General features: G+C 48.0%; 1 protein-coding gene across 2 annotated transcripts in view; it reads left to right on the top strand.

Moving 5' to 3' along the window:
* Window positions 1-13,157, top strand: part of ARHGAP39 (Rho GTPase activating protein 39) — a 166,822-nt gene extending 153,665 nt beyond the window's left edge. For both annotated transcript variants that reach the window (XM_040433246.1, XM_040433245.1), the window contains 4 exons: window positions 2,162-2,361; window positions 2,470-2,561; window positions 5,962-6,131; window positions 12,435-13,157. In XM_040433246.1, coding sequence (XP_040289180.1) covers window positions 2,162-2,361; window positions 2,470-2,561; window positions 5,962-6,131; window positions 12,435-12,629 — 657 coding nt within the window. In that variant the 3' untranslated portion in view covers window positions 12,630-13,157. The remainder of the gene's footprint in view (window positions 1-2,161; window positions 2,362-2,469; window positions 2,562-5,961; window positions 6,132-12,434) is intronic.
* The last annotated feature ends 928 nt before the right edge of the window (window positions 13,158-14,085 follow it).

Raw genomic sequence — 14,085 nt, 5'->3', positions numbered from 1 at the left:
GAGGGTGGGCTCTGTGAGTGCTGTGTACAGGACTGTCTGTAGTAAGAGGGTGGGCTCTGTGAGTGCTGTGTACAGGACTGTCTGTAGTAAGAGGGTGGGCTGTGTGAGTGCTGTGTACAGGACTGTCTGTAGTAATAGGGTGGGCTGTGTGAGTGATGTGTACAGGACTGTCTGTAGTAATAGGGTGGGCTCTGTGAGTGCTGTGTACAGGACTGTCTGTAGTAAGAGGGTGGGCTCTGTGAGTGCTGTGTACAGGACTGTCTGTAGTAAGAGGGTGGGCTGTGTGAGTGCTGTGTACAGGACTGTCTGTAGTAATAGGGTGGGCTCTGTGAGTGCTGTGTACAGGACTGTCTGTAGTAAGAGGGTGGGCTGTGTGACTGCTGTGTACAGGACTGTCTGTAGTAAGAGGGTGGGCTCTGTGAGTGCTGTGTACAGGACTGTCTGTAGTAATAGGGTGGGCTGTGTGAGTGCTGTGTACAGGACTGTCTGTAGTAAGAGGGTGGGCTGTGTGAGTGCTGTGTACAGGACTGTCTGTAGTAATAGGGTGGGCTCTGTGAGTGCTGTGTACAGGACTGTCTGTAGTAAGAGGGTGGGCTGTGTGAGTGCTGTGTACAGGACTGTCTGTAGTAATAGGGTGGGCTCTGTGAGTGCTGTGTACAGGACTGCCTGTAGTAATAGGGTGGGCTGTGTGACTGCTGTGTACAGGACTGTCTGTAGTAAGAGGGTGGGCTCTGTGACTGCTGTGTACAGGACTGTCTGTAGTAAGAGGGTGGGCTGTGTGACTGCTGTGTACAGGACTGTCTGTAGTAAGAGGGTGGGCTCTGTGAGTGCTGTGTACAGGACTGTCTGTAGTAAGAGGGTGGGCTCTGTGAGTGATGTGTACAGGACTGTCTGTAGTAAGAGGGTGGGCTCTGTGAGTGCTGTGTACAGGGCTGTCTGTAGTAAGAGGGTGGGCTGTGTGAGTGCTGTGTACAGGACTGTCTGTAGTAAGAGGGTGGGCTCTGTGAGTGCTGTGTACAGGACTGTCTGTAGTAAGAGGGTGGGCTCTGTGAGTGCTGTGTACAGGACTGTCTGTAGTAAGAGGGTGGGCTGTGTGAGTGCTGTGTACAGGACTGTCTGTAGTAATAGGGTGGGCTGTGTGAGTGATGTGTACAGGACTGTCTGTAGTAAGAGGGTGGGCTCTGTGAGTGATGTGTACAGGACTGTCTGTAGTAAGAGGGTGGGCTCTGTGAGTGATGTGTACAGGACTGTCTGTAGTAAGAGGGTGGGCTGTGTGAGTGCTGTGTACAGGACTGTCTGTAGTAATAGGGTGGCTCTGTGAGTGCTGTGTACAGGACTGTCTGTAGTAATAGGGTGGGCTCTGTGAGTGCTGTGTACAGGACTGTCTGTAGTAATAGGGTGGGCTCTGTGAGTGCTGTGTACAGGACTGCCTGTAGTAATAGGGTGGGCTCTGTGAGTGCTGTGTACAGGACTGCCTGTAGTAATAGGGTGGGCTGTGTGAGTGCTGTGTACAGGACTGTCTGTATTGATCTCATGCAGATTACAGGATGTCTTCACCACAGAGAGGTCACCTCCCGGGCAGAGGTCATGTCTCTGATCTTCTTACTAATGTCTTGTCTGGCTGCAGTGAAGGACCATGGGAACAGTCAGCAGGGTGTTCATGTGTGTTGTAATGGAGCTGTCTGTCTGCGTGTGCAGTGCGTGTGTCTATCCTCATCGTCACGTACAAAGTACTATATGTGTTCTTATTATATATACATGAGGAGGAACAACTTAACCCCTTGGTGATCACAAATACATCTGCAGCCTGGTATAAATGTTAGGCTCCTGCCCTATAGGCAGTGATCGGCAAAACTCTTATCCTGGTGGCTTAACCCCTTAGATGCTGCAGTCATTAGCAACCACAGCATCTAAGTGGCATGAGAGAGCTGGGACTATGAGGAAAGCTAGGTTATATCTATAGACAGTGTGATAATGGCCATCTGTAGTATACTGCAGAGAAAGAGACTAAGGTAACTCTGCAGTAAGTATATGAACCCCTCAGTAATATTCCCCAGTGATATGGCATACGCTAATGTGGAGGGGAAAGCCCTTTCCGCAGATGCTGATGATGTCATTGATCCTACTATCTTATATCTAATCACTATTATTTATTTTGTAGGGATTGAAGAAACCAAACATTGAGGAAATCCGGCATGCCCGTAACGCTGTGTTCAGCCCTTCCATGTTCGGAAGCTCCTTACAGGAGATCATGAATATGCAGAAAGAGAAATATCCGGAAAGGCAGCTGCCTTGGGTACAAACACGGCTCTCCGAGGAAGTCTTGGCACTAAATGGTGACCAGACTGAGGGCATTTTCAGGTACTTGCTGGCGATATAGTGTTAGATGTGTTCAGTGTCTTCAGACAGTGTAGGGTGTATAGGCTACAGCACCGCTGGTTATATCTACATCATTGTTTGCCCTTTCAGGGTACCTGGAGATATAGATGAAGTGAACGCCCTAAAGCTGCAGGTTGATCAGTGGAAGATTCCAACCGGCCTAGAAGACCCCCATGTTCCAGGTTAGGCACTGACTGGATTGAAATGCTTCTCGTCTATGTTTTTTTAATTCTTTAATTATGTAGCTTTTATAATTTTCCCCTGAAAATATTCTGTACAATATTTCACCACCTTCATTTTTAATTAGAGTTTTCTTCCTGAAGTTTTTACACCTCCAAATTACAAAAAAAAAAAAGATTACTTTTGCAACATTTCACTGAAAGAAGCCATACTTACTAATAAAATGAGACGTTATAATGCCAACTCTCAGCAGGATGCAGAAAAGCCACAGTGCTGTAGGAGGGAGGTTGCACAGGTGCAAAATACCATTCACTCATGCAACATTGTGGCCGCTGGAAACTGGACGTAGTCTTTTATTGATTATGAGGAAGAGATTGCAGTAGAAACGGGCACAAGCCAGGAAGAGAGGTCAGTAGCAGCTGTTGTGGTCAGGGTTCATGATTTGCAAAAGCCAAATTAAATATCACATCACAATTCAGTCTGTAAACATTTTTCATGTCTCAGCTCCAATATTTTTAATGCAACAGATTAGACAAAAACATTGAGAGAAAGGAGAGGAGAGAAGAGCTTTACAGGGAATGCCATCTGAGGCCTAAACCTGCAGCTCTACAATCAGGGATCGATTACTGAACATGTAGCTTCATAAGCAGTGAATGCCCACTGAACTCTGAATCTGCAGCTCTACAGGTGAAGCTTACTGAGCTCTAAATGTGCAGCTCCACGATCAGGTGATGTTAACTGAGCTCTGAACCTGCATCTTCACAAGCAAGGAAAGCTCACTGAGCCCTGAACCTGCAGCTCCACAATCATATGATGCTCACTGAGTTCTGAACTTGCAGCTTCACAAGCAGGTGGTGCTCACCAAGCTCTGAATCTGCAGCTTCACAAGGAGGTAAAGTCCACTAAGCTGCACAAGCTGGGGATGTTGTCCCCTGAGCTCTGAACCTGCAGCTTGATAAGCAAACATGTCAGGAAGAAGGTCCAAAGGACAAAAACAACCTGAACCTCGGCAGCTGCTTCACTAAATATCACTAAAAATCATTGAGGTCTGAAACTGTATCTCATTAAGCAGGGAATGCTCTCTGTATTCTGAACCAGCAGCTCCACAAGCAGGGGATTTCTGCTGAGTTCTGATCCTGCAGCTCCACAAGTAGGGGACATCCACTGGGCTCTGAACCAGCAGCTCCACAAGCAGTTGATGCTTACCGAGGTCTGTACCTGCAGCTCCACAAGCAGGGGATGTGTGCTGAGCTCTGAAACTGCAGCTCCGCAAGAAGGGGACATCGACTGGGCTCTGAACCAGCAGCTCTACAAGTAGGGGACGTCCACTGAGCTGTCAACCTGCAGCTCCTTCAGGAGATGATGCTTTCTGAGCTCTGAACCTGCAGCTCCACATTCAGGTGATGCTCACTGGGCTTTAAACCTGCAGCTCCTTCAGCAGATGATGATCGCAGAGCTCTGAACCTGCAGCTCCACAATCAGGTGATGCTCACTGGACTCTGAACTTGAAGCTTCACAAGCAGATGATGCTCGCTGAGCTCTGAACCTGCAGCTCCTACAGCAGATGATGCTCGCTGAGCTCTGAACCTGCAGCTCCTTCAGCAGATGATGCTCGCTGAGCTCTGAACCTGCAGCTCCTTCAGCAGATGATGCTCGCTGAGCTCTGAACCTGCAGCTCATTCAGCAGATGATGCTCGCTGAGCTCTGAACCTGCAGCTCCTTCAGCAGATGATGCTCGCTGAGCTCTGAACCTGCAGCTCCTTCAGCAGATGATGCTCGCTGAGCTCTGAACCTGCAGCTTAACAAGCAGACATGTTGCTTTCCACTTTCTTCATGACTTTATATAGTGAGCTCAGGATCTATATGACTATAAGATCTGCCCTTCACTTCCCGTAGAGGTGGGCTTATAGAAAAGTCCCTAAGAGCATCAGAGCATTGAACGTCCCTGTCTGCTTTACTTGTAATGCCATGCAGCACTCCCTGCTGCCTCAGTGGCTGTGTAGTCCAGGTGCATTATGGGGGACACACCCGTTCCATCAGGCACAGTAGACTGTTCTCCCTGAACGCAGGGAGGGGGGGTGATTCTAGTGCCAATTGATTGGCTGCAAAGTCACAAAGAAATGGGATTGTCTTCTGCTGGACCTTTGGGGCCCTGTTGCATTAGGGGCCCATGAGGACGTCCTGTAGTACTCTGGTGGTCCAGCCTGACCTTGCACAGAGATCAGACGAGGATCCGTGTGTGCTCTGCTATTGGAGCATATTTCCCGGAAAGCGGGTCCTATTATGTCTGGGGGCAGACGGACCTGCGGGGGCTGCTCGTCTGCCGCTTCCTGTGCTCTATATGACATTGTGCGCAGCGATGCTTTGTGCTTATGCGGTATATCACTGCTGTCTGGGTCCCTGGAGCAGCACCCGGTTACCATGGAAACCAGGGGGAGGAGGGTCTGTTCTAAATGCGGAGATCCCGTGTCACCCCTTTTTACACCACCAGTGTGAGGGGGCCGTGCAGGTGGATGTAGTGCGGCAGGAAAGGGCCCCTCCTCCAGGCAATGCATTGATGGCGGAAGGGCTGCACTGGTGGAGGTGCATGTAGTGCCACAAGAACTGCACCCCCAAAGCTGTGCCCTTATGTCCTCTCCGCTCCTCTCTGCCTCAGTGATTTATTGCCCATGTCCTACACACCGCCCCATATCTGTGTAACTAAGGAGATCTTCGTGCTCTGTGCTGTGGGATCTGCATTTATAGAAATAAAGCTTGTTGAAATTCAGCCTTTTGTGATCTGCTTGGACTTGTAGTTTCCCCCCCCCCCCCCGGGGCCCATTCCCAGTTTTTTCTAGGGACATTTCATAGAACTGTTTTTCTGTGATTCAGTTTTGTTTTTATATAACTTTCTGCTGTACGTTTTAGATTTTCACAGTCTCTGCTTGCTGTCAGCGAATGGGAACATTCCTGATTTTTTTTTAATTTTTTTTCCTCTATTTGTTGCAGTTGTATCCAGTGCAGATGTATGGGGTGATACATGTTACCTGCACTGATACATTGTAACAAACTCTCAGGACAGGAGAGAGATTTGTGGACATTGTCTTACATGAAGCGCAGGGTCCCCTCCGTGGGGGGCACAATACTTGGCACTTTTTGGGGGGGTCGATGGTTGACACTAATAAAAACTCTGCTGCAGAAATCTGTTGATTGATGTACTTCAGTGATTGACAGGAGCCTCCTGCTTCCTCCTTAAAGAGGTTCTGCAGCAGTTGAGTATTATTATGCTGTAGCTGAGGAGGATAGCAGAAGCCCCCTCGGAGTCGCAGGCTCGGTATGGTGTTCCGTGGTGATGGGGGCCTCCTCTCACATGTAATGATGTAGACCTCCCGCTTACACTCTTTTCTGCTCTTTTCCTCACAGCGTCGTTATTAAAACTGTGGTACCGGGAGCTGGAGGAGCCTCTGATCCCTCACGAATTCTACGAGCAGTGCATCACTCACTACGAGAACCCAGAGGCGGCCATTGCAGTTGTGCTTTCACTCCCAAAACTGAACAAGATGGTGCTGTGCTACCTCATCCGCTTCCTACAGGTGATGCCGTCTCAACATCTGAAGCTTAAAGCGGTTCTTCAGGCTTTTCATATTGGTGACCTATCCTCACGATAGGTCCCCAATATCAGATCAGCAGGGGTCCGACACCCCGCAACCCCGCCGATCAGCTGTACGAGGAGGATGCACGCGTCATGCTCACGTGCCGTCTCCTGCCTCTCTTCCTGCTTGCCATAGACATAGCAGCAGCCAACAGGAAGAGAGGCAGGAGATGGCACGCGAGCACGGCGTCTGCCTCCTCTTCATAAAGCTGATCGGCGGGGGTGCCGGGTGTTGGACCCCCGCCGATCTGATATTGATGACCTATCCTGAGGATAGGTCATCAATATTAATAGCCTGTAAAACCTCTTTAAAGGGGTATTCCCATCACAAATAATGGGGGCTTATTGTCTGATAGGTGTGGGTCCCACCTTTGGAACTGAACTGAGCGGGGGAAGGTGGTGGACGTGCCTAGGGCTTAATAAGGATGGCGCACAATAGGGTAGCATGTTCACACTGGTTAACCAATAGAGCAAGTGAAAGGCTCACCTTGTATGGTTACGCTAGAATAGGTGTAACACTATTGAGCACTTGGCAGGCGAGACCCGGTCTTTGGGTGTGCTGCCGCAGGGTGTTGGGTTCCTCAGAGAAGACGTCCAGTCCCTCCGGAGGATCGTTTAAGGAGAATAAAAGAGTTCCTGCTTCGGGGCTTCAAAACCACTTGATCCGGTCTTTTTTTTAAAGAAAATTCTTCTTTATTAAATAAAAGGTGCATGCAACAACGCGTTTCGGGGAATCTTAAGTCCACTTCATCAGGTTGAAAGAATACTCTTAAAAAAAAGACCGGCTCAAGTGGTTGTGAAGCGCCGAAGCAGGAACGCTTTTATTCTCCCATGTTCATATGTGCTCGCACTGCTGAGAAAAAGTATGTTTTAACCTCCTCAGGACCGCCGTACGCAGGATTGCGTCTTTGCGGCGGTCCTGTTACTCTGGGTGGACGCGCCGGCGCGTCCTCTCGCAAGACGCGAGATTTCCTGTGAACGCGCGCACACAGGCGCGCGCGTTCACAGGATCGGAAGGTAAGCGAGTGGATCTCCAGCCTGCCAGCGGCGATCGTTCGCTGGCAGGCTGGAGATGTGATTTTTTTAACCCCTAACAGGTATATTAGACGCTGTTTTGATAACAGCGTCTAATATACCTGCTACCTGGTCCTCTGGTGGTCCCTTTTGTTTGGATCGACCACCAGAGGACACAGGCAGCTCAGCAATATGTAGCACCAAGCACCACACTACACTACACCCCCCCCTGTCACTTATTAACCCCTTATTAGCCCCTGATCACCCCTGATCACCCCATATAGACTCCCTGATCACCCCCCTGTCATTGATCACCCCCCTGTCATTGATCACCCCCCTGTAAAGATCCATTCAGACGTCTGTATAATTTTTACGGATCCACTGATAGATGGATCGGATCCGCAAAACACATACAGACATCTGAATGCAGCCTTACAGGGCGGTGATCAATGACGGGGTTGATCACCCCATATAGACTCCCTGATCACCCCCTGTCATTGATCACCCCCCTGTAAGATCCATTCAGACGTCCGTATGATTTTTACGGATCCACTGATAGATGGATCAGATCCGCAAAACGCATACGGACATCTGAATGCAGCCTTACAGGGCGGTGATCAATGACGGGGTTGATCACCCCATATAGACTCCCTGTTTACCCCCTGTCATTGATCACCCCCTTGTAAGATCCATTCAGACGTCCGTATGATTTTTACGGATCCACTGATAGATGGATCGTATCCGCAAAACGCATACGGACATCTGAATGCAGCCTTACAGGGCGGTGATCAATGACTGGGTTGATCACCCCATATAGACTCCCTGATCACCCCCTGTCATTGATCACCCCCCTGTAAGATCCATTCAGACGTCCGTATGATTTTTACGGATCCACTGATAGATGGATCGGATCCGCAAAACGCATACGGACATCTGAATGCAGCCTTACAGGGCGGTAATCAATGACGGGGTTGATCACCCCATATAGACTCCCTGATCACCCCCCTGTCATTGATCACCCCCCTGTCATTGATCACCCCTCTGTCATTGATCACCCCCATGTAAGGCTGCTTTCAGATGTCCGTATGTGTTTTGCGGATCCGATCCATGTATCAGTGGATCCGTAAAAATCATGCGGACGTCTGAATGGATCTTACAGGGGGGTGATCAATGACAAGGGGGTGATCACCTCATATAGACTCCCTGATCACCCCCCTGTCATTGCTCACCCCCCTGTCATTGCTCACCCCCCTGTCATTGCTCACCCCCCTGTCATTGCTCACCCCCCTGTCATTGATCACCCCCCTGTCATTGCTCACCCCCCTGTCATTGCTCACCCCCCTGTAAGGCTGCATTCAGATGTCCGTATGTGTTTTACGGATCCGATCCATGTATCAGTGGATCCGTAAAAATCATGCGGACGTCTGAATGGATCTTACAGGGGGGTGATCAATGACAGGGGGTGATCAGGGAGTCTATATGGGGTGATCAACCCCGTCATTGATCACCCCCCTGTAAGGCTCCATTCAGACATTTTTTTGGCCCAAGTTAGCGGAAATTATATATTTTTTTCTTACAAAGTCCACTAACTTGTGTCAAAAAATAAAATCTCACATGAACTCACCATACCCCTCACGGAATCCAAATGCGTAAAATTTTTTAGACATTTATATTCCAGACTTCTTCTCACGCTTTAGGGCCCCTAGAATGCCAGGGCAGTATAAATACCCCACATGTGACCCCATTTCGGAAAGAAGACACCCCCAGGTATTCCGTGAGGGGCATATTGAGTCCATGAAAGATTGAAATTTTTGTCCCAAGTTAGCGGAAAGGGAGACTTTGTGAGAAAAAAAAAAAAAAATCAATTTCTGCTAACTTGTGCCAAAAAAAAATAAATTTCTATGAACTCGCCATGCCCCTCATTGAATACCTTGGGGTGTCTTCTTTCCAAAATGGGGTCACATGTGGGGTATTTATACTGCCCTGGCATTCTAGGGGTCCTAAAGCGTGAGAAGAAGTCTGGGATCCAAATATCTAAAAATGCCCTCATAAAATGAATGTGGGCCCCTTTGCGCATCTAGGCTGCAAAAAGTGTCACACATGTGGTATCGCCGTATTCAGGAGAAGTTGGGCAATGTGTTTTGGGGTGTCATTTTACATATACCCATGCTGGGTGAGATAAATATCTTGGTCAAATGCCAACTTTGTATTAAAAAATGGGAAAAGTTGTCTTTTGCCGAGATATTTCTTTCACCCAGCATGGGTATATGTAAAAAGACACCCCAAAACACATTCCCCAACTTCTCCTGAGTACGGCGATACCACATGTGTGACACTTTTTTGCAGCCTAGATGCGCAAAGGGGCCCACATTCCAAAGAGCACCTTTAGGATTTCACAGGTCATTTACCTACTTACCACACATTAGGGCCCCTGGAAAATGCAGGGCAGTATAACTACCCCACAAGTGACCCCATTTTGGAAAGAAGACACCCCAAGGTATTCCGTGAGGGGCATGGCGAGTTCCTAGAATTTTATATTTTTTGTCACAAGTTAGCGGAAAATGATGATTTTTATTTTTTTCCCTTACAAAGTCTCATATTCCACTAACTTTTGACAAAAAATAAAAACTTCCATGAACTCACTATGCCCATCACGAAATACCTTGGGGTGTCTTCTTTCCAAAATGGGGTCACTTGTGGGGTAGTTATACTGCCCTGGCATTCTAGGGGCCCAAATGTGTGGTAAGGAGTTTGAAATCAAATTCTGTAAAAAATGACCAGTGAAATCCGAAAGGTGCTCTTTGGAATATGGGCCCCTTTGCCCACCTAGGCTGCAAAAAAGTGTCACACATCTGGTATCTCCGTATTCAGGAGAAGTTGGGGAATGTGTTTTGGGGTGTCATTTTACATATACCCATGCTGGGTGAGAGAAATATCTTGGCAAAGACAACTTTTCCCATTTTTTTATACAAAGTTGGCATTTGACCAAGATATTTATCTCACCCAGCATGGGTATATGTAAAATGACACCCCAAAACACATTCCCCCAACTTCTCCTGAGTACGGCGATACCACATGTGTGACACTTTTTGCAGCCTAGGTGGGCAAAGGGGCCCATATTCCAAAGAGCACCTTTAGGATTTCACCGGCCAATTTTTACAGATTTTGATTTCAAACAACTTACCACACATTTGGGCCCCTAGAATGCCAGGGCAGTATAACTACCCCACAAGTGACCCCATTTTGGAAAGAAGACACCCCAAGGTATTCGCTGATGGGCATAGTGAGTTCATGGAAGTTTTATTTTTTGTCACAAGTTAGTGGAATATGAGACTTTGTAAGAAAAAAAAAAAAAAATCATCATTTTCCACTAACTTGTGACAAAAAATAAAAAATTCTAGGAACTCGCCATGCCCCTCATGGAATACCTTGGGTGTCTTCTTTCCAAAATGGGGTCACTTGTGGGGTAGTTATACTGCCCTGGCATTCTAGGGGCCCAAATGTGTGGTAAGGAGTTTGAAATCAAATTCTGTAAAAAATGACCAGTGAAATCCGAAAGGTGCTCTTTGGAATATGGGCCCCTTTGCCCACCTAGGCTGCAAAAAAGTGTCACAACATCAGGTATCTCCGTATTCAGGAGAAGTTGGGGAATGTGTTTTGGGGTGTAATTTTACATATACCCATGCTGGGTGAGAGAAATATCTTGGTCAAATGCCAACTTTGTATAAAAAAATGGGAAAAGTTGTCTTTTGCCAAGATATTTCTCTCACCCAGCATGGGTATATGTAAAATGACACCCCAAAACACATTCCCCAACTTCTCCTGAATACGGAGATACCAGATGTGTGACACTTTTTTGCAGCCTAGGTGGGCAAAGGGGCCCATATTCCAAAGAGCACCTTTCGGATTTCACTGGTCATTTTTTACAGAATTTGATTTCAAACTCCTTACCACACATTTGGGCCCCTAGAATGCCAGGGCAGTATAACTACCCCACAAGTGACCCCATTTTGGAAAGAAGACACCCCAAGGTATTCGCTGATAGGCATAGTGAGTTCATGGAAGTTTTTATTTTTTGTCACAAGTTAGTGGAATATGAGACTTTGTAAGAAAATAAAAAATCATCATTGTCCGCTAACTTGTGAGAAAAAATAAAAAGTTCTATGAACTCACTATGCCCATCAGCGAATACCTTAGGGTGTCTACTTTCCGAAATGGGGTCATTTGTGGGGTGTTTCTACTGTCTGGGCATTGTAGAACCTCAGGAAACATGACAGGTGCTCAGAAAGTCAGAGCTGCTTCAAAAAGCGGAAATTCACATTTTGTACCATAGTTTGTAAACGCTATAACTTTTACCCAAACCATTTTTTTTTTTTACCCAAACTTTTTTTTTTTTTAAAGACATGTAGAACAATAAATTTAGAGCAAAATTTATATATGGATCTCGTTTTTTTTGCAAAATTTTACAACTGAAAGTGAAAAATGTCCTTTTTTTGCAAAAAAAATCGTTAAATTTCGATTAATAACAAAAAAAGTAAAAATGTCAGCAGCAATGAAATACCACCAAATGAAAGCTCTATTAGTGAGAAGAAAAGGAGGTAAAATTCATTTGGGTGGTAAGTTGCATGACCGAGCAATAAACGGTGAAAGTAGTGTAGGTCAGAAGTGTAAAAAGTGGCCTGGTCTATAAGGGTGTTTAAGCACTGGGGGCTGAGGTGGTTAATATATGCAAATGAGCCTCTAGGAGCAACAGGGGCGTTGCCATTACACCAGAGGTTCGGCTCTCCCTGAAACTGCCACGCCCTCTGCACTTTGATTGACAGGGTCAGGCAGTGTAAACGGAATCACACCTGGACCTGTCAATCAAGTGACATGATGTCACCAGGGGCAAAAGTGTTAAAGGGGTTGTGCAAGAATGGGGTTGGGGGGGAGCTTGGCCCAGACCTGTAACGGGAAGCCTACTTACCTGCTTCCGGGCTCCGTCTCCTCCCCGCCTGTGATGCTCCGCTAGGGTAGGAAAACATCCGCTTGCAGCCAATCGCTGGCTGCGGTGGAGACTGGATCCCCTTGCATCATGTGACCATTTGACATGACGTAAGAGGAGCTGGGCGGGAAGCAGGAAAGTAAGCTTCCCTCTACAAGTCCGATCCATAAACCTCCCATTCCTGCACAACCCCTTTAAGGATTCCTGATGGGTTCTCCATAACTCCGACTTTGTTCTGTCTTCCAGGTATTTGTCCAGCCAGCCAATGTGGCTGTTACAAAAATGGACGTCAGTAACCTCGCCATGGTGATGGCGCCAAACTGTCTGCGCTGCCAGTCGGACGATCCGCGTATCATCTTCGAGAACACCAGGAAAGAAATGTCCTTCATCCGGGTCCTGATCCAGCACCTGGACACAAGCTTCATGGAGGCCGTTCTATAGCAGATTGTGATGTCCCCCAGGACACGCGAATACAGGAATATTGTGCGACCGTCTCTGTCTTCTCATTATTCCAGCAGAGACCTCCGCTCCCACCACATTCTCATCCTGTACAGACAACATGGAGTGAATGAGTCATCTGCTGTGGCAATAAGGACCCCACACCCCTCCACCTCGGACCAAAGTGCAGCATATGTCCCTGCAAGGCATGATGGGAGTGCAGGACACTGACTGCAGGGGTTAACGTGTACGCATACATGTGCCAGAGTTGTGAGGCGTGTTGTTTTGTGACTGTGCTCCAGCACATATAATGTGCTTTCCATTACCAAGCTTATAAAATAAGCCGTATCCTCTCCCATGTCAGGCATAGGTCAGCTCTACCCTCCACGTAGATCAGTGAGGCTGCCCCCTGGTGGTGGGCTGTGAATATGAACAGATCAGTGAGGCTGCCCTCTAGTGGTGGGTGCTGGTATGATCAGATCAGTAATGCTGCCCTCTAGTGGTGGGTGCTGGTATGAACAGATCAGTGAGGCTGCCCTCTAGTGGTGGGTGCTGGTATGATCAGATCAGTGATGCTGCCCACTAGTGGTGGGTGCTGGTATGATCAGATCAGTGAGGCTGCCCTCTAGTGGTGGGTGCTGGTATGAACAGATCAGTAATGCTGCCCTCTAGTGGTGGGTGCTAGTATGATCAGATCAGTGATGCTGCCCTCTAGTGGTGGGTGCTGGTATGAACAGATCAGTAATGCTGCCCTCTAGTGGTGGGTGCTGGTATGATCAGATCAGTGATGCTGCCCTCTAGTGGTGGGTGCTGGTATGAACAGATCAGTAATGCTGCCCTCTAGTGGTGGGTGCTGGTATGATCAGATCAGTGATGCTGCCCTCTAGTGGTGGGTGCTGGTATGATCAGATCAGTAATGCTGCCCTCTAGTGGTGGGTGCTGGTATGAACAGATCAGTGAGGCTGCCCTCTAGTGGTGGGTGCTGGTATGATCAGATCAGTGAGGCTGCCCTCTAGTGGTGGGTGCTGGTATGATCAGATCAGTGATGCTGCCTCTAGTGGTGGGTGCTGGTATGATCAGATCAGTAATGCTGCCCTCTAGTGGTGGGTGCTGGTATGAACAGATCAGTGAGGCTGCCCTCTAGTGGTGGGTGCTGGTATGATCAGATCAGTGAGGCTGCCCTCTAGTGGTGGGTGCTGGTATGAACAAGATCAGTAATGCTGCCCTCTAGTGGTGGGTGCTGGTATGATCAGATCAGTGATGCTGCCCTCTAGTGGTGGGTGCTGGTATGAACAGATCAGTAATGCTGCCCTCTAGTGGTGGGTGCTAGTATGATCAGATCAGTGATGCTGCCCTCTAGTGGTGGGTGCTGGTATGAACAGATCAGTAATGCTGCCCTCTAGTGGTTGGTGCAGGTATGATCAGATCAGTGATGCTGCCCTCTAGTGGTGGGTGCTGG

The sequence above is a fragment of the Bufo bufo genome, chromosome 5, assembly GCF_905171765.1.
Source record: "Bufo bufo chromosome 5, aBufBuf1.1, whole genome shotgun sequence".
NCBI lineage: Eukaryota > Metazoa > Chordata > Amphibia > Anura > Bufonidae > Bufo > Bufo bufo.
Note: the sequence above shows the minus strand (reverse complement) of the source record. Positions and strands in the feature narration are given on the sequence as shown.